This window comes from Phyllobates terribilis, unplaced genomic scaffold, assembly GCF_046119375.1.
Source record: "Phyllobates terribilis strain yellow unplaced genomic scaffold, ASM4611937v1 Scaffold_7__3_contigs__length_470593459, whole genome shotgun sequence".
Lineage (NCBI taxonomy): Eukaryota > Metazoa > Chordata > Amphibia > Anura > Dendrobatidae > Phyllobates > Phyllobates terribilis.
This window is the reverse complement of record NW_027362767.1, coordinates 447,459,895-447,486,841: the sequence shown is the minus strand read 5'-3', so window position 1 is coordinate 447,486,841 and position 26,947 is coordinate 447,459,895. Positions and strand designations below refer to the sequence as shown.

The following is a 26,947-nucleotide window of genomic DNA, read 5'->3' as shown; positions in this document are numbered from 1 at the left end:
GTGCAGACTACAGACAAGTAGGAGGGCATGGAAGGACTACTTCTAATCTTCACTGCCGCATTAAAGAAGCTCTCCCGACAAAACTTATATTACCTAAAGCTTTCTAAATATGTATGTAGAGTTACTAATCGCTAACGTCTCGGCTTTCCAGCCCCGCTCTGGTCCTCTTCTGATTTACATAGTTTCAATTGCGACTCGTCAGATTACACTGGGGTATAAGTGTGGATTGCAAGTAGTTTTTACAATGTAAGTCTATGGAGCATCAGAACCAGGCACCATAGACTTAGATAGAGCGTATGTGATCCAGCGAGTTAGTATTATTATTATTATTTATTATTATAGCGCCATTTATTCCATGGCGCTTTACATGTGAAGGGGTATACATACAAGAACAATTACAATAATCTTGAACACAATGTGATGGCAACTGGTCCAGGAGGAGCGAGGACCCTGCCCGCGAGGGCTCACAGTCTACAAGGGATGGGTGAGGATACAGTAGGTGAGGGTAGAGCTGGTCGTGCTGCGGTATGGTGGAGCGAGGACCCTGCCCGCGAGGGCTCACAGTCTACAGGGGATGGGTGAGGATACAGTAGGTGAGGGTAGAGCTGGTCGTGCAGCGGTATGGTGGAGCGGTGGTTACTGCAGGTTGTAGGCTTGTCGGAAGAGGTGGGTCTTCAGGCTCCTTTTGAAGGTTTCCACGGTCGACGAGAGTCTGATGTGTTGGGGTAGAGAGTTCCAGAGTAGGGGGGAAGCACGGGAGAAATCTTGTATGCGATAGTGGGAGGAGGAGATAAGAGGGGAGTAGAGAAGGAGATCTTCTGAGGATCGGTGGTTGCGTGCAGGTAAGTACCGGGAGACTAGTTCTCAGATGTATGGAGGAGACAGGTTGTGAATGGCTTTGTATGCCAGGGTTAGGGTTTTGAACTGGAGTCTCTGGATAATGGGGAGCCAGTGAAGAGATTGAGAGAGGAGAGGCCGGGGAATAGCGGGGGGACAGGTGGATTAGTCGAGCAGCAGAGTTTAGGATAGATTGGAGGGGTGCGAGAGTGTTAGAGGGGAGGCCACAGAGCAGGAGGTTGCAGTAGTCGGCGGGAGATGATGAGGGCATGCACTAGTGTTTTTGCAGATTCATGGTTGAGGAATGCACGGACCCGGGAGATATTTTTGAGTTGGAGTCGGCAGGAAGTGGAAAGGGTTTGGATATGTGGTTTGAAGGAGAGTTCAGAGTCCAGGATTACCCCAAGCTTGGGGGACTGGGGAGAGTGGGCAGCCACTTACGTTGATAGATAGGTCAGTTGGGGGTGATGAATGAGATGGCGGAAAGATGATGAATTCTGTTTTGTCCATGTTAAGTTTTAGAAATCTAGCAGAGAAGAAGGATGAAATAGTGGACAGACATTGTGGGATTTTGGTTAGTAAGGAGGTGATATTGGGTCCAGAGAGGTAGATCTTTGTGTCATTGACTCGCCCAGGGGGATACGGGGGACTCGGTACCGGGCCTTGACCTTCTGTGGGATGTCACGGCAGTCGGCTCCCGGGCCCGTACCCTGGGGTCACTCTTTAAAAGGGGTTCTGTTACTCGACGGGATGAATGACGGTTTTGTCTCGTGACGCCACCTGTGGTTTCCAGTAATGGGTACCAGCGCTGCTGCAGACCTCCAGGGGTGATGGGATGGCAGCTGAGATGTCTCTGCTCCCCACAGGTGGAGCGGGCCCCCGAGACAGAGTTGATGGAAGGGATGCAGGTGAGAGGTGGCCAGGTTGGGTCAGGGGAGAATAACAGACACGCACACAGGGGGTTCGCTTCAGTACCTTTACTGGTGTAACGGCAGGTATGGTCCAGGATACTCCGGGCGAAGGGTGCACTTCTGGACTCTCCCCAGAGAGCGGGTATAATGCCTCCTGATCCGTTTCTTCCTCTCACTCTGAAGCTTCTGACCAGCCTGAAACTAGGCCTAGCTTCTGTACTCTTTCACTCTCCTAACCTGTATGCTTGGTGGTAAGAACTTTCCTCTGGATACCACTATCCCTGGACGCTGGGGTCTTCGTGGTTCCTAGTTCTTTAGATGATTGTAGCTTCAGGTTGACCAGGGGCCTAGAATCCTCCTGGTATACAGGTTATTCCTACTGGGCGTAGAGGACCCTGTAGGCGCGGACCCGGTGTCCGGCTTGTTTTCTGGGGTGAGCCTAAGATGCTCCTCTGCCCCCATAACTCCTCTCACTCTTCTCCTTGCCTCCTTGCCTCCGGCCACGCTCTAGGCCCTGAGGCTTCAGCATGTGCTTTAGGCCCTGTCTGGCCCTCAGCACAGCAGCTCACATGCTGCTTCTTCACTGATCTCTAGTGCCAGCACACTCTCCCTACCTAACTCCACCCTCCAGTATATATATCCCTAACAGGGCTCCCACTGGTGGTATGAGGTGGAAGGGTGGAGGTGTCTGTGGAGAAGTCCGTCCATGCACCCTTTTGGGTCCTGTGGTACTTGTAATAGTAGGGTGCCACATCATCAGCATAGAGGTGACAATGAAAGCCATGAGACTCTATGAGCTGTCCCAGGCCTAAGGTGTAGATGGAGAAGAGCAGGGGTCCTAGGACTGAACCTTGGGGGACACAGACAGATAGGGGGCGAGATGAGGAGGTGGTCTGTGAGTGAGAGACACTGAATGTCCTGTCTGTTAGGTATGAGCAGATCCAGGATAGGGCCAAGTCTGTGATGCTGTTAGTATAGAAATGACGTGAGTAAGAAAAGGACCGGAACAACGCTGGAAACTGGGGAAGACGTCAATTTGTGAGAATTTTATACTGCTACACTACACACATATTTAGATCGGCTTAGGGAGTTTTGTCGGGAGTGCTTCTTGAAGTTCTTTTCTGCTGTATTACTCTTTGCATTATCCTTAAATGTAACATTAATATTTGTTTTTCTCCTGTGTAGAGGTGTCACAGTGATACATTGTTGATGAGATAGGCTTCAGAACCCCACCTGACAGTTGTAGCCTGAAACTACCAAAGATGACAAAAATAAATGGGTCACGGTCCCTCTGGCCCTGTCTGGAGCCGTGGTACATATCGCGGGGTGCACTCATAGAAATTCCTGCTCAATCCCGCTAAGCCAAGCTTATATTGCACTTTCATCAAAGCCTTAGGTAGGAAGTGACACCAACTCTGTGGCCGGGAAGGTACGTTGGGGGTCGCACGTACTTTCACAACCGCCGGAGAGCTCAGGATGTGGCCCCTAGGGGCCTTCATTCTAGGTAAAAGTGTAATTCCCATGAGCTGCCGCTTACATTAATCAGACACTGACCACCCCCAATAACTTATAGTCAAAGTGCACAAAAGACAAGTGTCTCCGCTACATCGGTGCGCTGGAACAGTTGTATCCACTCTTTACTTAATTATTGGGAACTACAATTTCTCACAATACAAATTGAATTCATCGTTATTACATAGTAACAGAACCCTCGACGGGCGGCAAGTCACATCACAACCAAGGGGTGACCATAGACACATATAGCATAACCATCTAGCGGCATAGCTGCCAAGTCCTGGGCAAGGAAGCTAAGCTGTGCCTCCCAAATGTGCGCCATTAGACAAAGAATTTAAAAAATAAAAAGTTTGACATTGTTCCGTTTATTTTTTAGTTTCACATTTGCTTGTTTCTTTTGCATGAAGTATTTTGTATTACCTTACCCTAGCAATAAACCTAGCCCTATCCTTAACCCTACTCCTAACTTCAACCCTAGTCAGGGATACAAAACGTAGGTAAAAGAAAAGTTTATCATACCATTAGTGGGATATTTTTTATGTTTGGGATAGCTCCTCCTTGCAGATCCGTTTCCCCTCTTACATAATTACCAATGAGCGGAGAGAAGGGGGCTATAGGAGAGCACAGTGCAGCCTCTGTCATCTCAGCTGCTGCCTATGCAGAGTGCAGCACACGAGATACCTTTATTATTGGCTACTGCGCTCTGCATAGGCAGCAACAAAGACGACGCAGCTCACTTTATTATATTGAGAGCTTTGTTATCTCCAATTGCCGCCTATGCAGAGTGCAATTGCAGATGACAAACTTATCTTCACTCCTGCACTTTGCATAGGAACCTGTGGCAATGACCTAAATGTCAAAATGGCCCCTGGCTGCCTTAATTATCTTGTTCATCAGCTGCCAGGCGGGCAATCGCTACACCTCTGCGCCATTCCGAGAAGAAGTGGAAGGGTGGGGTGAAATTTTGTGGCCTGGGATAAACGCCCTGGTAGCCCCCCGCACTACAATAATGTAGACATCTATGGACTGAATGTAGCGATACCGTACTCTGTTGGGAGATCTCTGTGCTACGTGTCTGATGGCGTGGTGCCCTTGTATCGGACCTTCAGACTCCTATGTCAAGAATCAATCATATGAGACAAGAGATAATTATTTGCCCCCTGATCCTTCGCTGTCCACATGCAGACGCCTCCTCTGAACGTTTATGACCTTTGCGCCTCGATACATTTTGCTTTGTTACTATTCCCATTGTTAAGAAGAGACCTAGACTCACGGCCATCGCACATAGGCGAATCTGAGCTGAACCCGAGGAATGAATATTTCTCCAGAACGTCTTCTGCTCCCGATACTAATCCTGACTCCGGAGACGGACTTATGCGCTCTCTTTATTGGATGATGTCAGTAATTATTCTGCTGTAAAATCACAGTGGGCTCGGGGCGCGGAGCTCGGCTCTCGACGGATGAGAGAATCGCGCGGTGATAACGGAATGTAGAACAATGTGTTAACCCTTTGTAGACGTCTGGCACCTATTAAAGTTTACGGGATTTCTTTATGGCGTGAATGAGGACACTCTAAATAGACAACTCTGACGAACGAAGGAATAAATGACATTTTACGACGAAAGCTTTTTAAAAGAAACATAAAGAAATGGTTACAGTAAGGTGAGACGCACGGCCCCGCACGACGACCAAGGACGCCCGATGTCGCTGTGATGCCAACTTCAGGTTCCGCGTTCTTGCTTCTATTTTGGATTTTTAAGAAATCTTAATGGGTTATCCATGACTCAGATATTCCTGACAGATCTTTAAGGATTGATCATTAATACCAGATTGGTGGCGTCTGACGCCTGACGCTACAATGATGAGCCGTTTGCAGGTCCGGCGTCAGCCAGAAGTAGACAGCGCACGGAGTCAGAACAGCGCAGCCGCCATATGCTGTGTAGTGGTCGTTCTTGGGATCACATTGAAGAGAATAAGAGCAGATCTGCAGTACCAAGAACGGCCACTGCACAGTGTACGGAGCTGTGCTGTTCCAGGTGGGCTTAGGTGGGCTTGCCGGGTGTCGAGCTCCCACTGATTTTAAATTGATGATCTATCCTAAGGATAAACCCTTTAAAACTTGAAACTACACTTAATGCAATCAATTTTGTAAGAAAAATATACGTAGCTTAATTGTGGTTTAAGTACTTCAACCCCCTTTCCTTCCAAAGAACCTGAAGAAGATATTAAAGGGGCTGCCCGAGCCAGACAAGTCCTTTTCTCAAGCAAGAAACCCTGGAAAGCATTTGAGGATGCAGAGATGACGGCAGCAGGAAAAATGCAATTACATAAGATTAGTCAACTCCAGCAAACGCCCAGCATAATAGACAAAAGATGGGGCGGTGTACAGTAACATAGACGCCACATTATGTTGCTGGGTTTTACCACGCTCGTAGGTTTTTTACACCTGTTCCATAATTCTTTTTGCTAATTTTCCATTTTTTGACCAATTTTGGTCCTGCACAGGTTTTTACCACTATGTAGCAAATGGTGTGGGGCGAACCAGGGTTAGATCCCCTCTCTGTAGCAGCTATCTGGTCGCCCTTGGTGGGAGAGTTCCGGTTCATGGAGGTGGTCTTGAGCAGGGACCTTATTCTGTGATGCCCAGATCGTGTAATAGGGCATACGAGGGTCTGATGATTAGTGAGACCCTATCCTCACCCTCTCTTTACCCAGATTATTAGTAGTGCTGTGAGATTTTGTAAAAGTATAGAAGGAAAGATGAATATTACCAACAATGAAAGGATAAAATAAAGTCTTGTGAGCCAAGAAATATGGCGACTCTCAGTGCCCATCCACCAAGTCATCTCATACAAGAGTTATAGCAAAGCAGCAAAAGTAGCTTGTGCCAATGTCTATATACAGAGAAATGGGCAAATTGTCTTTTCAGAGAGGAAGAGGATTAGAGCTCTAGCGACACCTATAGGAAGCAGCAATCATAAAAGTCAATATCGACTCTCTAACGAGCCTTGTCACATGACTTCGGATAGAAGCCAAGACCAGAAACTCAGTTTGGAGACATTGTGTTTCAAGGTACGTTACCCCTTGGATCCCAGTCAGACGCCTCTCACTGAGCCAAACCAGATCTTACACTTTGCACTGATGAGGGGTAGTACCCCAAAACACATTGTCTGCAAAATTAAGATTCTGGCTTTTATCATAAGGCTTGTTAGAGAGTCAATATTGACTTTTAGATTTGCCACTTCCTATAGGTGGCGCTAGAGTTCTAGCTCTCTTTCTCTCTGAAGAGACAATTTGCATATTTCTCAGAGGAGCATTGCGGCTTAAAAGTCTTCTCACCTTGACATGCTTAACATGTCACTCTCCACAAGGAGAAACGTTACCCCCTGGATCTCTATATGCAGAGAAACATGGACCAATATAACCCACATCCAAGGAGAAGCGGTCATGGCAGAGGCGCCTCCTTCTGGAAACAATCGGCTCTTTTTTAGTAAGCAGAAACTCTACAGAATGTTCTCCTATATTTCATTCCTTTTGGTTGACTGCACAGTAAAATCCTCGAGACATTGTAACAACTTGTGCCCCAGAGGTATATAATTTGCTTTGTCTAGCATAGTAATTTCAGCACAATGATCATAAAACAAGCACTTGCGAGATAAACTGTCCGTGGACCAAAGCATGGCTAATGAAAGATTTTCAATAAGCCGACATAAGTCAAACAACAACTTGCAGCTAATTTACTTCTCTATTGCCGGAATGGTCTAATCAGTTATGTTGCTCCTTGATTACATTTCTTTTTTGGCCATCGATAGTGCAAATTATATCTTTGTTCAATCAAACAAACAATCTCCGAGAAAATGAACTTTCTAAGCTCCGTCCTATGGAAACTGAAGAAAGGCGGCATCCAGCAAAAATACTGTAGACGGCAAGTAATGAGGTTACATTGTAACAGAAGCAAAGGATGGAGAATGTAGGACATGTATCATCTTATAGGACAATTCTCCCTTCTCCAAAGCTCTTATGTTATTCCAGAATGGTTCCATGTAGAGATATATAGATCTGCCGAGTTACATCTGAAAATATCTATTGATATTGGGTTTATTGTGCGGCAATAACTTGCTGGGTTCTCCTAGTAAAACTACATATATATAAGGTTGAGCTGTGGAGTTTTTTCTTTTTTTTTTCATTTTGCCATTAACATTACTGTATATCTGTTTGATGTGGGATGAATTGTAGTTTTGAATAACACCGTTCACTTTATAATATATTGTAGTGAAAAAGGAAAAAAAAAAAACTCCAAATAGGGTAAGATGGCGGAAAAAATGCAATTCTGCTTTTGTTTTTTTGAGCTTCATTTTTACAGCATTAAACATCCACTAAAAATGACCTGATAATGACCAGGGAAAGTGTTATAACAATTCTAAACTTGTATTGGTTTTTTTTTTTTTTTTTTTAGATTTTACTGGTGTTTAAAAATGCAGAACTGTGTAAAAAAAAAATAAGTTTGCTTTGTGTTTCCATTTTCTGGGATATAGAACTTGTTCTTACTTTTCTGTGTGGTGTTTTTTTACTGGTACCATTGTGGTTACATATGATGATTTGATTGTGACGCGCCCCCTGGGCCAGTGCTGTTAGGGATACCCGGAGCCAGATCAGATGGGGGTTGTAGTCTCCGAGTGGCTGTGACCCGGTCCGTGCCCAGGGTGTCAAGCTCAGTGTGTGGCAGTCCTTATGATGTTACTAGATGTTCTTTTGTGTCGACTACGCCACCCGTTGATTTGCGGTCAATACGGCCGCCGCTGCAGCAGAGTCCACTGAGGCTGATGATGTGAGTGCAGCTTAGGTAGTATAACCCCCAACGGGAGGGGTATAGCCTCAGGGGGTCAGCCGTGGAGGATGGTGGTTGTGAAGGTGCAGCAAGGAGACTCAGAGGCATAAAATGCAGTTCCAGGGTTTTACTTACTGGTGTTGCTCGGGTCACTGTGTACAGCAGTGACCACCCAAGCCGTGCTGCGTCCACCAGGTCCTGGACTCGGTCAACTCCCAGGCAACTCCGGAGTGTGGTCCTGAGCTCCTTTCTGTCTCTCCCTTCTTCTGGCCGTTCCCACCAGGGATCCACCTAAGTCCGGCTCCCTCGGGCCTCTTGTTGGTCAAGCCTCCTCTGGGCTCCCTGACCCTATTCTTGGTCTGCCTTCCGGGTGGATTTAGTGGGTGATCGTGGCAGATCCTGCCCACGACCTCCGGTTCCTGGCTAAGGTGTGCTGTAGCCTCTGCCAGCTTGGGATCCGGTACCCTGTTGCCGACCCTTCACCCTTTTGTCCTTATTTTGGGATCTTGGGGTCCCCTCTGCGCCTCTGGGTCTCTCTCTCTTCTCCTCTGCTCTGCTTCTCAGGTTCTCAGACAGACTGTCTGACTGGCTCACAGGCTCTGACTGACTGACTGACCCTGATCTAAGATGGTGCCCACCTTATATACTCCCTCTATGTGTGAGCTCAGGTGACCAGCACCCAATGAGCTCCTAGCTTTACCCAGGCTGCTCCCCCTATCTGCCCCTACACTACTGGGATGTTCCACCCCCCTCCCACTCCAGCCAGGAACAGACACTGTCGTACCTGCACATTTCTCTAGTGGGAGTACCATCGGTCTGTTCCCCGGAAATGGGATGTGTGTAGTGCATGCAGCCTACTAGCTCAGTTCCACACTCCATCCTTACCCGGGAGTGGAATATCACACCTCTGGGTTGAGGTGCAATACCCCTGTAGCAGCCGAATCCTCAGGGTGCTACATTTGCTTTTTTATTTTACTTTTTTTCGAGCAGGTGCGGCTACTGAAAAATGGAAATTCTGAAAACTTTTTTTTTTTTATTTAAAGGTTTTACTTCACCGGTTAAATAATTCCAGATTTTGATAGGTTGGACTTTTTTTTTTATTATTATTTTCCTATTGGTAAAAGGTGGTTGATGCAATCTGAAATTTTTTCTTAATTTTTAAACATTTTTAACTACATTTGGCATGTTTTTTAGTCCCCTTAGGGAACTTAAATATGTAATTGTTTCCTTGCTTATACTATGCACTACAATAAGTTTACCATGTACTAAAATAATAATACCTACAAAGTCCAGCCTCCAGTATGGGAATGCAATGGGAGCCAGAGTGGAGGGGTGCTGGCTCCTGTCACTGCTGTTAGAGGCAGGTGCTGGCTGTATAATACTGTTGGCACCAACCCTGTATGGAGCGGTCTTTGCTCCTGAGCATGCTCCATCCGAGGTTTGTAAGTCTCCATACTCAGTGTCCCGTGATCTCATAATACAAATCTTCTCCTACTTCTCTCAGTAATTGCGTTTCATAAAACGACTAATGCATATCCATCTGTGTATGTACTTTATCATGGTTTCCATGAAGAGACTACGAGATGTTAAAGTCAAAATTAACTGGAATCATCCAAATTGGCTTCTTCAATTCAATTCGACTTTCCGTTGCTAAATATAAAACCATCTGAATTTATTTTAATGTTCTTACAGATCTACCGCCCAGCATGATAGTTCTGTAGATCAGTCCATAGACTTGATCATGAAATCACTAATTTTATCCTCTGTTAACTGAGGGATACCTACAACCCATAAAACTCCAAGACCGTTGAGCCATTCCTTTGTGGACTCTCCACCCTCAAACGTTTGGTTTCATCTAATAGTCAAGTAAAGTAGTCTACAACTCAGAAAGCCATTATTACATCAACAGGTTCTTCCAATGAGCTGCTAGATTCAATAGTCAATAATATTCTCTATGACTCGATAAAACCATTTTAATAGTATCTTCTTTATGAGGAACATCTTGAACCGCAGAAGAAAGCAATGCTTCAATGGCAGAAGAGTTCTTGAACTGCATCACCAACCTTTAGCCTGAAATCACACGTGTAATTTTTATGGCGATTTTGGAGAATTTTTTTAAGACAAACCTAGAAGTGAATCCAACAGGATGGAGAAATAAAAGTTTTTCCTTAATATGGTTCCCATTACTTTAGGATCCTCTTTGACATTTGACTGCAAGTGTGACACCAGCCATAATGGGCAATCTAGATGACACAGGATGCACCAGAATCCAGAAGAACCAGGATAATTAACATGCCATAATCCAGAAAACATAGGACATACCAAAATCAAGAAGACCCAGGACAAAGAACATACCGGAATGTAGAAGACCCAGGACATATCTGAATCCAGAAGACCCAGGACAAAGAACATACCGGAATGTAGAAGACCCAAGACATATCTGAATCCAGAAGACCCAGGACAAAAAACATACCGGAATGTAGAAGACTCAGGACATATCTGAATCCAGAAGACCCAGGACAAAGAACATACCGGAATGTAGAAGACCCAAGACATATCTGAATCCAGAAGACCCAGAACAAAAAACATACCGGAATGTAGAAGACTCAGGACATATCTGAATCCAGAAGACCCAGGACAAAGAACATACCGGAATCTAGAAGACCCAGGACATATCTGAATCCAGAAGACCCAGGGCAAAGAACATACCGGAATGTAGAAGACCCAGGACATATCTGAATCCAGAAGACCCTGGACATATCTGAATCCAGAAGACCCAGGGCATACCAGAATGTGGAAGTCTCCAATGAGATAGTTGATGTAGGACAAAAAACAATCCAGAAGAACCAAAAACATAAGGGATACCAAACTCCTTAGGAGCCAATACGTAGTACATACCATAATCCAGAAGAACCAGGATATAAGACAAACCACAATCCAGAAGATTCAGAACATATCACAATCCAGAAGACTTAGGACACAACAGAATCCGGAAGACTCCGTTCTATTATTTTCTTGTAATTACAACAACAATCATTCGTTACTCAAACATTAAGGCAAAAAATATCATAAAATGTGACTTTTACCGGTGGTTGACTCCAGGACTCCAGATTTGATTCCTTTAGTGGAGATTGAAGTTTCCCAATGTCTTTTCCGTGCTGAAAAGTAAAATAAAGAAAAACATCAGAACGGCAACAAGATAATATTAAATAACAGATCTGATAAGATAAACTAATACCGAGAGATACATTTGTTGCCATTTTACCACCTAAAAACAAGTTGCTTCTAGTGTAATGCCCAATTATGATAAAGCCGCTTTGCGGTTGGAGGAGGTTGATGATGGATGTGCTATCTAAACGCTTGATATTGTGATAATTGGTGCCTGGCACTGCGGAAACAGTGATATGAATAAGACATCAAGCCTTTGGTGCATTCTGTGAAGTCATTCTGCGCAGGAAGGTTATGTGCGTCTCCTACCCAGTAGATAAACGATTACTCCGTCTCCTCATCTGATGAATAAAGTGAGGGTTCATTAGTAAAAAAAAAATTTGGTGCTAACATTTACCGAGACTGGCGGTAATGAATTGCGGTTCCTACCCACAGCAAATGTGTTGCCTACTCCTCCAGAGCATTGGGGCTTTGAAATGAATGATTATTGCACCAGCAAAATAGGAAAGTTAATACTACGTCCTCCACTTAGAGAGTAACACACTATTACCAACTGATAAAACAATCTCCAGAGTATTATATTGCAACAAGAAATGCACACTTCATTAACAGGAGTTCCATCAATTGATTAAATGCGCGTTCATCATTTTATGTCTCGCAGCCGCTCTCCAGTCACTAGAAGGCATTAAAGTGCCAGCTCAAGAAGATCAAATTATGTGGCTGTCTGAGTGGAAAGGTTTCGAAGGATACGACTGTCAAGTTGTAAAAGATAAAAAATAAGTGCAAGAGATGAGTGAGAAACAGCCGGTAAGCCTGCATTGTGCGAATGGAGAGAAAAATCCCCGAAACATTGAGGTTGTATAGTAGGAAAGTCAGACTACCAACTCCGAGTAAACCCTCATTCTGGAAGGAAAAGTAATGGCTGAGCTAAATCACCCCAACATGTCTACAAATTCTACATGTCTCAATGGACAGAAAGATGGAAAATCTGGAAAATATTTGAACATTCAGATGTAACTTTTGTTTAGTCTTTTCATACAATTAAGAAAGTGAAAATCAGCCCCTATGGTACAGATGTGCATCTGAGCAGGGCACAAAGATTCGATTTTGTGCTTAGTCGGGATAAGGAAATCTGATTTTTTACAACTTTATATATAAAATAATGAGCGGAAGAATGGACTGGTCACTTATTTTAGCCACTTCAAAGCGATTAATGGAAGCTCAAAAAACTGGACACACTGAACACATGCACGAGTCATTTTTACATTGCAGCACATCCGTTCATTATTTTTAATTTGAATATTATTTTTACATAGCGCATCTGTTCATTATTTCTTGGCTTTTTTAGTGTTTTTTCAGGTGGGTTCCTGGCAGAATGCATCTAAAAGCAACATTGTGTGCACATATCCTTACACTGCCACCGCAGCTCCCTGGTCGTCCAAAGGTCCTACAGTTCTTACAGTATTTAGACCCACATGGTCACATAAGTGGTAATGTGTATCCTTGGGTTACCTTACATTTGGCCACGTGGATCTCAGTGCCAGAGAAACCGGGGAACTGTAACGGAGGTGGTAGAAGAAATTAGGTGAGGGCCTAGGACAGGTGAGTATAATGTACTGTTTTGCTACTTTTAAACCCATCCCCTCTGTTCTCCGGGATCTGAAGAGATCTCATGTATAATAAATTACATCATTCGCACTATTGATTCAGAGCCTAGTCATTACTCAGTCATTGAGGCACACAGCTTGGTGGTTACTCAGATATTGAGGCACAGAGCTTGATGGTTACTCTGTTATTGAGGAAAAGAGCTTGGTGGTTACTCAGTCATTGAGGCACACAGCTCGATGGTTACTCACATATTGAGGTACAGAGCTTGGTGGTTACTCAGATATTGAGGCACAGAGCTTGGTGGTTACTCAGATATTGAGGCACAGAGCTTGGTGGTTACTCAGATATTGAGGCAAAGAGCTTGATGGTTACTCAGATATTGAGGCACAGAGCTTGGTGGTTACTTGGATATTGAGGCACAGAGCTTGGTGGTTACTCTGTTATTGAGGCAAAGAGCTTGATGGTTACTCAGATATTGAGGCAGAGAGCTTGGTAGTTACTCAGATATTGAGGCACAGAGCTTGTTGGTTACTCAGATATTGATGCACAGAGCTTGGAGGTTACTCAGTCATTGAGGAACAGAGCTTGGAGTTTACTCAGATATTGAGGCACAGAGCTTGGTAGTTACTCAGATATTGAGGCACAGAGCTTGGAAGTTACTCAGTCATTGAGGCAAAGAGTTTGGTGGTTACTCAGTCATTGATGTAAAGAGCTTGGAGGTTACTCATACAGTACAGACCAAAAGTTTGGACACACCTTCTCATTTAAAGATTTTTCTGTATTTTCATGACTTTGAATATTGTACATTCACACTGAAGGCATCAAAACTATGAATTACCACATGTGGAATTATATACTTAACAAAAAAGTGTGAAACAACTGAAAATATGTCTTATATTCTAGGTTCTTCAAAGTAGCCACCTTTTGCTTTGATGACTGCTTTGCACACTCTTGGCATTCTCTTGATGAGCTTCAAGAGGTAGTCACCGGAAATGGTCTTCCAACAATCTTGAAGGAGTTCCCAGAGATGCTTAGCACTTGTTGGCCCTTTTGCCTTCACTCTGCGGTCCAGCTCACCCCAAACCATCTCGATTGGGTTCAGGTCTGGTGACTGTGGAGGCCAGGTCATCTGGCGTAGCACCCCATGACTCTCCTTCTTGGTCAAATAGCCCTTATACAGCCTGGAGGTGTGTTTAGGGTCATTGTCCTGTTGAAAAATAAATGATGGTCCAACAAAGCGCAAACCGGATGGAATAGCATGCCGCTGCAAGATGCTGTGGTAGCCATGCTGGTTCAGTATGCCTTCAATTTTGAATAAATCCCCAACAGTGTCACCAGCAAAGCCCCCCACACCATCACACCTCCTCCTCCATGCTTCACGGTGGGAACCAGGCATGTAGAGTCCATCCGTTCACCTTTTCTGCGTCGCACAAAGACACGGTGGTTGGAACCAAAGATCTCAAATTTGGACTCATCAGACCAAAGCACAGATTTCCACTGGTCTAATGTCCATTCCTTGTGTTCTTTAGCCCAAACAAGTCTCTTCTGCTTGTTGCCTGTCCTTAGCAGTGGTTTCCTAGCAGCTATTTTACCATGAAGGCCTGCTGCACAAAGTCTCCTTTTAACAGTTGTTGTAGAGATGTGTCTGCTGCTAGAACTCTGTGTGGCATTGACCTGGTCTCTAATTTGAGCTGCTGTTAACCTGCGATTTCTGAGGCTGGTGACTCGGATAAACTTATCCTCAGAAGCAGAGGTGACTCTTGGTCTTCCTTTCCTGCGGCGGTCCTCATGTGAGCCAGTTTCTTTGTAGCGCTTGATGGTTTTTGCAACTGCACTTGGGGACACTTTCAAAGTTTTCCCAATTTTTCGGACTGACTGACCTTCATTTCTTAAAGTAATGATGGCCACTCGTTTTTTCTTTACTTAGCTGCTTTTTTCTTGCCATAATACAAATTCTAACAGTCTATTCAGTAGGACTATCAGCTGTGCATCCACCAGACTTCTGCAAAACACAACTGATGGTCCCAACCCCATTTATAAGGCAAGAAATCCCACTTATTAAACCTGACAGGGCACACCTGTGAAGTGAAAACCATTTCCGGTGACTACCTCTTGAAGCTCATCAAGAGAATGCCAAGAGTGTGCAAAGCAGTCATCAAAGCAAAAGGTGGCTACTTTGAGGAACCTAGAATATAAGACATATTTTCAGTTGTTTCACACTTTTTTGTTAAGTATATAATTCCACATGTGTTCATTCATAGTTTTGATGCCTTCAGTGTGAATGTACAATTTTCATAGTCATGAAAATACAGAAAAATCTTTAAATGAGAAGGTGTGTCCAAACTTTTGGTCTGTACTGTATATTGAGGAAGAGAGCTTGATGGTTACACAACAGAATGAAGTCACAAAGCTTGTTGGTTACAAAATAGAAACACACAACTCATAATGAAAACCAGGCAGGCTCTTTCAGTGTCTCAGATCCCTCTCTTGAACCAGGGCATCTTCATTTATAATGCACCCAGGATACATGATACAGGCTTGCAATAACCATAGCAGCCAATACGTATAGACAGAGCACTGAATTCAACAAGGCACAATCATTACAGAAGTGCAGATCAGGTGTGTGGCGTAGGTGACTATCAGAGACCATCCCTTCAGATCTCAGGGTTCCTAGTAAAGATGAGCGGATCAGGAAAAACTCAGATTTGCTTTTTGATGTGGATTTTCCTGGGTGATTTTATGTAACATTACCGCTCACCTCTCCGCTTCCTCCACTCCTTACTCTCTCACCCATTCGATTCTCGCTGCACCTTCTGATCGCCGCTGCGAGCCCTGAAATTCCTGCTCAGCACAAGCGCTGGATGGGTCACTATGTCGTGGCGTCACAATATGACACAAGATTTCACCGTAGTGGCAATCAGAAGATGCAGCAAGGAGCCGATGGGTAATGGGGAGATGCAGAGGGTCAAGAAAGGTGAGCGGTAAGATGAATGATGGCATTTTCTCTTATTTTTTTTTTTAAACCTTTTGATGACCCTTTATTGTTAAGACATATTGCAGACAGCGGCCACCATTTTATTCGATTACAAACAAAATCAGTAATTTTGGCGAATGTGGAATTTTGTAAAATTTGAGCAGAATTTAATTCCAGTCAAATATGTTTGCTGATCTCTAGTCATTACTTCACTCAGCAAGACAAACGCCAATCATGAGTCCTACTCAGTCCTTCTAACTCAGGACAGATGTGCGGACCGGCCCATCACACTGATCAGGTCTCTGCGTCACATAATGACTTTCTGATCTATGGATACAGCGGGCTACCTCTATATACCCTCGGACCTCAGCTAGAACAGCACAAAGGTCATCATCCGCACATCGGGCCCCTCAGCTACATGTCCAGTGTGACATCTACGTGAGAGCCTCGATACATACAATAAACCATTCAAGGAGTAACTAAATATTCATAGAGAAAGGAAAAATATGTATATAGCATTTTGTGTCCCTTTATTTCCTGCGTTTGGTGGGGGTCCTGGTTGTAACGAGGCATAACGTGCATTGGCAAGGACCACCACTTACTTCACCGGTGGTCCATAGTTTAAAAAAGTTGTCCACTACTTTGACATTGATGCCCTATCCGTGGGGGACCCCGGCCAATCAGCTGTTATCGGTGCCAGCGGCCGGAAGTGCTTATCTGCGGTGCCTGGCCGTCAAGTTGTAGTGGCCGCTGCAGGGTACTGCACATCCGCCTCCCATTCAATTGATGTGGGACCCCGGCCAATCAGCTGTTATGGGTGCCGGCGGCCGGAAGTGCTTATCTGCGGTGCCTGGCCGTCAAGTTGTAGTGGCCGCTGCGGGGTACTGCACATCCGCCTCCCATTCAAATGATGCGGGACCTCGGCCAATCAGCTGTTATGGGTGCCGGCGGCCGGAAGTGCTTATCTGCGGTGCCTGGCCGTCAAGTTGTAGTGGCCGCTGCAGGGTACTGCACATCCGCCTCCCATTCAATTGATGCGGGACCCCGGCCAATCATACATTGATGCCCTATCCTATGGATAGGGCATCAATGTCAAAGTAGTGGACAACCCCTTTAATGATCCAATTGTAGAAAGATGATTCAAGGCTCTTATAGTCCCTATAGTAATACCGCCATACACACTACTATACAGAGCCCTGGCCCACAACTTGCGGCAAAATCTTGGAGATTGACCCCCAAACCCCCGGATAAAGCAAAACTATAAAGCTTTGACGGTAATCTGACATTTTATCTTACAGTAGCAAAAAATAGATATGTAAAGAGAGACGAAGAGCCGGTGAATGACGATGGCGGCTTTCTGTAGGCTGCTGCTCTACTGCAGCTTCATCTTCACTCATTAAGTTATCACTCTAAGTGGAAGGAGCAGCAGGATGAAGAATTGAGCTCTGCTACATTTGTAGATAAATAGAGCTCCGTGCAGAAAGTCTTCCTCCGCGCCTCTGCCGGGGCACATTAATACACTCTGCAGCACTATGTATACATTGGAATTGTATCAAGGTTACATTTGCATAATGTATCATGCTGGAAGACATCTAAGAGTGGTTTAATGTTTCCATATATCTCACTGAAGTCCATAATACTCTTTGCATACTGTATGTCATTTTAATTATAAATTCTCATGTGCTTAAAAAATCGGAAGAGTTGCTTCGTCAGCACTTTTAGGTAAGTAGTCGGGGAAGGATTTCGTCAGCATAGTAATAATCTGGGCTTCTTGCAGGGAATCATTGGAAGGATTTCTTACAAGATTACCCTCTATAAATTAAGAAAGTTCTGATACGTATCTGTTATTATTAAACGGGGCCTTAAACAGCAAAGACCCTTCAAAGCTATTAATGAGCTGAGATGTATTTGTATCAGGTGCTGAAGAAGCTTCTGTGAAGGAACTTTTCATGTCCCCGGTAAAATAAAAAAATGATATTGTGGCACTGTGTTAGCCAGAAAAATCAATAGAGATACTTTAATGCCCCAAAAATAACAAAATTATTCTATGAGTGAAACTTTTATTGCCTAAATTGTTCAGGTTAAAAATAAAGGTATCACTCCTAGAAAACTTATGTCATTTTCGGGCATTAAAGCATTTACATCGACCCTGCAAAGTATGAATTTGATTAAAAGTTTCCATAAGATCTTCAATATCTGTAATGTAGAAGAAAAGAAAAAAACCTCATAAATGCCCCATAGGTGACTGTAGCGTCAGCGGCCAAACCTTTAGGGACTTAAAATAATGAGTAGAACATCAACCAAACATTTTTTTCCATCAGGACTCGTCATTGTCTATTAATCCATCACCAGGATGGAAGAGTCAAACCTCATATCTAATGTGGCTTCAGTTAGTTCTCCTGTAGTCCCTCATCCTATAACACGGTACGGTCCGTCCTCCATCCGTCCGTCATTCATTATTTATGCCATCATACTGCTGTGCTTATACTACGCCATGGGGGCATCATTAGTAAGACATGTACATATAGCATAAAAAGCAATAACACCCCACAAAGTGCAGGCGTTGTCATCCTATTGAGATGTAATTGAGAAACAAGGTCCTGGCAGGGTAATACCAAGATTGTTTTTTGTTTTAACAATTTCCTTAATAGCTCCAAATCTGGAGCAAAGACTGCACACACAAGATTTCCTTGATAAGCAAATTAATTATAGTCTAATATTTTTTTTTTTTGCAGTTACTAGAAGTCTACTTCAATAACCTAAAAGTTTTCTGTTTCTTCCTATGAATTAAATTGATAAAGTTTGATTGTTATTTCTTTTAATTATATAAAAATAACTTAAAATAAATGTCGCCATATACCTGGATCTGTTTTTTTTTATTTTATTAGATCTCATTTAGCTTCCTAATTTATCCTGGTAATGGTGTTATGACAGCAAAATCCATTTACCAAATAAATGTGTCCATGTAAGTATTCTCACAGCCGAGCTTCCATCCCATCCAGGAGCCATTACTTATTCAATGGTAATAAACATAATATTTATTGAGACGCTCATCATAACTAACAAAAAAAAAACACGTCTCCTATTTCTACTGGTTAAAGACCTGAATTCTCCAACCAAAGAGACAGAACATAAAGAGCAAAATTAACGACACAACAGAAGGATCATTGTGCGAGGACGAGATACGTACTGAGCCCTGTAAGGTTCAGCATCACATCAAGGAAGGAAAGATATTGTGCTGCCAACTACTACTAATAATATTCCTGCAATATATATAAAGTGTTAAATAGTGAAACCAGACAGGTCTCCGCAAGGAGTCATAGCCATATACTATCCAAGTCTAGAAGAAAAATATCACAAAAACTATCCAATGTCTGTATAACCTATCCCTAAACCATTCTGTAATACTGCCACTGACTAAATCAGGGGCAGTATTATAGTAGTTATATTCTTGTATGTAGGGGCAGTATTATAGTAGTTATATTCTTGTACATAGGAGCAGTATTATAGTAGTTATATTCTTGTATATAGGGGCAGTATTATAGTAGTTATATTCTTGTACATAGGAGCAGTATTATAGTAGTTATATTCTTGTATATAGGGGCAGTATTATAGTAGTTATATTCTTGTACATAGGGGGCAGTATTATAGTAGTTATATTCTTGTATATAGGGGGCAGTATTATAGTAGTTATATTCTTGTACATAGGAGCAGTATTATAGTAGTTATATTCTTGAATATAGGGGCAGTATTATAGTAGTTATATTCTTGTACATAGGGGCAGTATTATAGTAGTTATATTCTTGTATATAGGGGGCAGTATTAAAGTAGTTATATTCTTGTACATAGGGGCAGTATTATAGTAGTTATATTCTTGTATATAGGGGCAGTATTATAGTAGTTATATTCTTGTACATAGGGGCAGTATTATAGTAGTTATATTCTTGTACATAGGAGCAGTATTATAGTAGTTATATTCTTGTACATAGGAGGCAGTATTATAGTAGTTATATTCTTGTACATAGGAGCAGTATTATAGTAGTTATATTCTTGTACATAGGGGCAGTATTATAGTAGTTATATTCTTGTACATAGGGGGCAGTATTATAGTAGTTATATTCTTGTACATAGGGGGCAGTATTATAGCAGTTATATTCTTGTACATAGGAGGCAGTATTATAGTAGTTAAATTCTTGTATATAGGGGGCTGTATTATAGTAGTTATATTCCTGTACATAGGAGCAGTATTATAGTAGTTATATTCTTGTACATAGGGGCAGTATTATAGTAGTTATATTCTTGTACATAGGAGCAGTATTATAGTAGTTATACTCTTGTACATAGGGGCAGTATTATAGTAGTTATATTCTTGTACATAGGGGCAGTATTATAGTAGTTATATTCTTGTACATAGGAGCAGTATTATAGTAGTTATATTCTTGTACATAGGGGCAGTATTATAGTAGTTATATTCTTGTACATAGGAGCAGTATTATAGTAGTTATATTCTTGTACATAGGGGCAGTATTATAGTAGTTATATTCTTGAACATAGGGGCAGTATTATAGTAGTTATATTCTTGTACATAGGAGCAGTATTATAGTAGTTATATTCTTGTACACGGGGTCAGTATTATAGTAGTTATATTCTTGTACACGGGGTCAGTATTATAGTAGCTATATTCTTGTACATGGGGAGCAGTATTATAGTAGTTATATTCTTGTACATAGGAGCAGTATTATAGTAGTTATATTCTTGTACATAGGAGCAGTATTATAGTAGTTATATTCTTGTATATAGGGGCAGTATTATAGTAGTTATATTCTTATACATAGGGAGCAGTATTATAGTAGTTATATTCTTGTACACGGGGTCAGTATTATAGTAGTTATATTCTTGTACATAGGAGCAGTATTATAGTAGTTATATTCTTGTACTTAGGGGCAGTATTATAGTAGTTATATTCTTCTACATAGGAGCAGTATTATAGTAGTTATATTCTTGTATATAGGGGCAGTATTATAGTAGTTATATTCTTGTACATAGGGGGCAGTATTATAGTAGTTATACTTTTGTACATAGGGGGCAGTATTATAGTAGTTATATTCTTGTACATAGGAGCAGTATTATAGTAGTTATATTCTTGTACATAGGGGGCAGTATTATAGTAGTTATATTCTTGTACATAGGGGGCAGTATTATAGTAGTTATATTCTTGTACATAGGAGCAGTATTATAGTAGTTATATTCTTGTACATAGGGGCAGTATTATAGTAGTTATATTCTTGTACATAGGGGGCAGTATTATACTAGTTATATTCTTGTACATAGGGGCAGTATTATAGTAGTTATATTCCTGTACATAGGAGCAGTATTATAGTAGTTATATTCTTGTACATAGGAGCACTATTATAGTAGTTATATTCTTGTATATAGAGGCAGTATTATAGTAGTTATATTCCTGTACATAGGAACAGTATTATAGTAGTTATATTTTTGTACATAAGAGCACTATTACAGTAGTTATATTCTTGTACATAGGAGCAGTATTATAGTAGTTATATTCTTGTACATAGGGGCAGTATTATAGTAGTTATATTCTTGTATAAAGGGGCAGTATTATAGTAGTTATATTCTTATACATAGGGAGCAGTATTATAGTAGTTATATTCTTGTACACGGGGTCAGTATTATAGTAGTTATATTCTTGTACATAGGAGCAGTATTATAGTAGTTATATTCTTGTACATAGGGGCAGTATTATAGTAGTTATATTCTTGTATAAAGGGGCAGTATTATAGTAGTTATATTCTTATACATAGGGAGCAGTATTATAGTAGTTATATTCTTGTACACGGGGTCAGTATTATAGTAGTTATATTCTTGTACATAGGAACAGTATTATAGTAGTTATATTCTTGTACATAGGAGCAGTATTATAGTAGTTATATTCTTGTACATAGGAGCAGTATTATAGTAGTTATATTCTTGTATATAGGGGCAGTATTATAGTAGTTATATTCTTATACATAGGGAGCAGTATTATAGTAGTTATATTCTTGTACACGGGGTCAGTATTATAGTAGTTATATTCTTGTACATAGGAGCAGTATTATAGTAGTTATATTCTTGTACTTAGGGGCAGTATTATAGTAGTTATATTCTTCTACATAGGAGCAGTATTATAGTAGTTATATTCTTGTATATAGGGGCAGTATTATAGTAGTTATATTCTTGTACATAGGGGGCAGTATTATAGTAGTTATACTCTTGTACATAGGGGGCAGTATTATAGTAGTTATATTCTTGTACATAGGAGCAGTATTATAGTAGTTATATTCTTGTACATAGGGGGCAGTATTATAGTAGTTATATTCTTGTACATAGGGGGCAGTATTATAGTAGTTATATTCTTGTACATAGGAGCAGTATTATAGTAGTTATATTCTTGTACATAGGGGCAGTATTATAGTAGTTATATTCTTGTACATAGGGGGCAGTATTATACTAGTTATATTCTTGTACATAGGGGCAGTATTATAGTAGTTATATTCCTGTACATAGGAGCAGTATTATAGTAGTTATATTCTTGTACATAGGAGCACTATTATAGTAGTTATATTCTTGTATATAGAGGCAGTATTATAGTAGTTATATTCCTGTACATAGGAACAGTATTATAGTAGTTATATTTTTGTACATAAGAGCACTATTACAGTAGTTATATTCTTGTACATAGGAGCAGTATTATAGTAGTTATATTCTTGTACATAGGGGCAGTATTATAGTAGTTATATTCTTGTATAAAGGGGCAGTATTATAGTAGTTATATTCTTATACATAGGGAGCAGTATTATAGTAGTTATATTCTTGTACACGGGGTCAGTATTATAGTAGTTATTTTCTTGTACATAGGAGCAGTATTATAGTAGTTATATTCTTGTACTTAGGGGCAGTATTATAGTAGTTATATTCTTGTACTTAGGGGCAGTATTATAGTAGTTCTATTCTTCTACATAGGAGCAGTATTATAGTAGTTATATTCTTGTATATAGGGGCAGTATTATAGTAGTTATATTCTTATACACGGGGTCAGTATTATAGTAGTTATATTCTTGTACATAGGGACAGTATTATAGTAGTTATATTCTTGTACATAGGAGCAGTATTATAGTAGTTATATTCTTGTACATAGGAGCAGTATTATAGTAGTTATATTCTTGTATATAGGGGCAGTATTATAGTAGTTATATTCTTATACATAGGGAGCAGTATTATAGTAGTTATATTTTTGTACATAAGAGCACTATTACAGTAGTTATATTCTTGTACATAGGAGCAGTATTATAGTAGTTATATTCTTGTACATAGGGGCAGTATTATAGTAGTTATATTCTTGTATAAAGGGGCAGTATTATAGTAGTTATATTCTTATACATAGGGAGCAGTATTATAGTAGTTATATTCTTGTACACGGGGTCAGTATTATAGTAGTTATTTTCTTGTACATAGGAGCAGTATTATAGTAGTTATATTCTTGTACTTAGGGGCAGTATTATAGTAGTTATATTCTTGTACTTAGGGGCAGTATTATAGTAGTTCTATTCTTCTACATAGGAGCAGTATTATAGTAGTTATATTCTTGTATATAGGGGCAGTATTATAGTAGTTATATTCTTATACACGGGGTCAGTATTATAGTAGTTATATTCTTGTACATAGGGACAGTATTATAGTAGTTATATTCTTGTACATAGGAGCAGTATTATAGTAGTTATATTCTTGTACATAGGAGCAGTATTATAGTAGTTATATTCTTGTATATAGGGGCAGTATTATAGTAGTTATATTCTTATACATAGGGAGCAGTATTATAGTAGTTATATTCTTGTACACGGGGTCAGTATTATAGTAGTTATATTCTTGTACATAGGAGCAGTATTATAGTAGTTATATTCTTGTACTTAGGGGCAGTATTATAGTAGTTATATTCTTCTACATAGGAGCAGTTTTATAGTAGTTATATTCTTGTATATAGGGGCAGTATTATAGTAGTTATATTCTTGTACATAGGGGGCAGTATTATAGTAGTTATATTCTTGTACATAGGGGGCAGTATTATAGTAGTTATATTCTTGTACATAGGAGCAGTATTATAGTAGTTATATTCTTGTACATAGGGGGCAGTATTATAGTAGTTATATTCTTGTACATAGGGGGCAGTATTATAGTAGTTATATTCTTGTACATAGGAGCACTATTATAGTAGTTATATTCTTGTACATAGGAGCAGTATTATAGTAGATATATTCTTGTACATAGGGGCAGTATTATAGTAGTTATATTCTTGTACATAGGGGGCAGTATTATACTAGTTATATTCTTGTACGTAGGGGCAGTATTATAGTAGTTATATTCCTGTACATAGGAGCAGTATTATAGTAGTTATATTCTTGTACATAGGAGCACTATTATAGTAGTTATATTCTTGTACATAGAGGCAGTATTATAGTAGTTATATTCCTGTACATAGGAACAGTATTATAGTAGTTATATTCTTGTACATAGGAGCACTATTACAGTAGTTATATTCTTGTACATAGGAGCAGTATTATAGTAGTTATATTCTTGTACATAGGGGCAGTATTATAGTAGTTATATTCCTGTACATAGGAGCAGTATTATAGTAGTTATATTCTTGTACATAGGGTGCAGTATTATAGTAGTTATATTCTTGTACATAGGAGCAGTATTATAGTAGTTATATTCTTGTACATACGGGCAGTATTATAGTAGTTATATTCTTGTACAAAGGAGCAGTATTATAGTAGTTATATTCTTGTACATAGGGGCAGTATTATAGTAGTTATATTCTTGCACATAGGGGGCAGTATTATAGTAGTTATATTCTTGTACATAGGAGCAGTATTATAGTAGCTATATTCTTGTACATAGGGAGCAGTATTAGAGAAGTTATATTCTTGTACATAGGAGCAGTATTATAGTAGTTATATTTTTGTACATAGGGGGCAGTATTATAGTAGTTATTTTCTTGTACATAGGAGCAGTATTATAGTAGTTATATTCTTGTACATAGGGGCAGTATTATAGTAGTTCTATTCTTCCACATAGGAGCAGTATTATAGTAGTTATATTCTTGTATATAGGGGCAGTATTATAGTAGTTATATTCTTATACACGGGGTCAGTATTACAGTAGTTATATTCTTGTACATAGGGACAGTATTATAGTAGTTATATTCTTGTACATAGGGGCAGTATTATAGTAGTTATATTCTTGTACATAGGGGGCAGTATTATAGTAGTTATATTCTTGTACATAGGAGCAGTATTATAGTAGTTATATTCTTGTACATACGGGCAGTATTATAGTAGTTATATTCTTGTACATAGGAGCACTATTATAGTAGTTATATTCTTGTACATAGGGGCAGTATTATAATAGTTATATTCTTGCACATAGGGGGCAGTATTATAGTAGTTATATTCTTGTACATAGGAGCAGTATTATAGTAGCTATATCCTTGTACATAGGGATCAGTATTATAGTAGTGATATTCTTGTACATAGGAGCAGTATTATAGTAGTTATATTCTTGCACATAGGAGGCAGTATTATAGTAGTTATATTCTTGTATATAGGGGCAGTATTGTAGTAGTTATATTCTTATACATAGGGAGCAGTATTATAGTAGTTATATTCTTGTACACGGGGTCAGTATTATAGTAGTTATATTCTTGTACACGGGGTCAGTATTATAGTAGCTATATTCTTGTACATAGGGAGCAGTATTATAGTAGTTATATTCTTGTACATAGGAGCAGTATTATAGTAGTTATATTCTTGTACATAGGAGCAGTATTATAGTAGTTATATTCTTGTATATAGGGGCAGTATTATAGTAGTTATATTCTTATACATAGGGAGCAGTATTATAGTAGTTATATTCTTGTACACGGGGTCAGTATTATAGTAGTTATATTCTTGTACATAGGAGCAGTATTATAGTAGTTATATTCTTGTACTTAGGGGCAGTATTATAGTAGTTATATTCTTCTACATAGGAGCAGTATTATAGTAGTTATATTCTTGTATATAGGGGCAGTATTATAGTAGTTATATTCTTATACACGGGGTCAGTATTATAGTAGTTATATTCTTGTACATAGGGGCAGTATTATAGTAGTTATATTCTTGTACATAGGGGCAGTATTTAGTAGTTATATTCTTGTACATAGGAGCAGTATTATAGTAGTTATATTCTTGTACATAGGGGCAGTATTATAGTAGCTATATTCTTGTACATAGGGGCAGTATTATAGTAGTTATATTCTTGTGCATAGGGGCAGTATTATAGTAGTTATATTCTTGTACATAGGGGCAGTATTATAGTAGTTATATTCTTGTACATAGGGGGCAGTATTATAATAGTTATATTCTTGTATATAGGAGCTGTATTATAGTAGTTATATTCTTGTACATAGGGGGCAGTATTATAGTAGTTATATTCTTTTAAATAGGGAGCAGTATTATAGTAGTTATATTCTAGTTCATAGGAGCAGTATTATAGTAGTTATATTCTTGTATATAGGGTCTGTATTATAGTAGTTATATTCTTGTACATAGGGGGCAGTATTATAGTAGTTATATTCTTTTAAATAGGGAGCAGTATTATAGTAGTTATATTCTTGTACATAGGAGCAGTATTATAGTAGTTATATTCTTGTACATAGGAGCAGTATTATAGTAGTTATATTCTTGTACATAGGGGCAGTATTATAGTAGTTATATTCTTGTACATAGGGACAGTATTATAGTAGTTATATTCTTGTACATTGGAGCAGTATTATAGTAGTTATATTCTTGTACATAGGGGCAGTATTATAGTAGTTATATTCTTGTACATAGGGGCAGTATTGTAGTAGTTATATTCTTGTACATAGGGGCAGTATTATAGTAGTTATACTCTTGTACATAGGAGCAGTATTATAGTAGTTATATTCTTGTACATAGGAGCAGTATTATAGTAGTTATATTCTTGTACTTAGGGGCAGTATTATAGTAGTTATATTCTTGTACATAGGGG

At 40.0% G+C, this 26,947-nt stretch overlaps 1 protein-coding gene across 2 annotated transcripts in view; it reads right to left on the bottom strand.

Annotated features, from left to right (window-relative positions):
- PCDH11X (protocadherin 11 X-linked) overlaps positions 1 to 26,947 on the bottom strand; it is a 1,985,008-nt gene that overhangs the window by 950,905 nt on the left and 1,007,156 nt on the right. For both annotated transcript variants that reach the window (XM_073642177.1, XM_073642178.1), the window contains exon 4: positions 11,178 to 11,249. In XM_073642177.1, the coding sequence (XP_073498278.1) occupies positions 11,178 to 11,249 (72 nt within the window). The remainder of the gene's footprint in view (positions 1 to 11,177; positions 11,250 to 26,947) is intronic.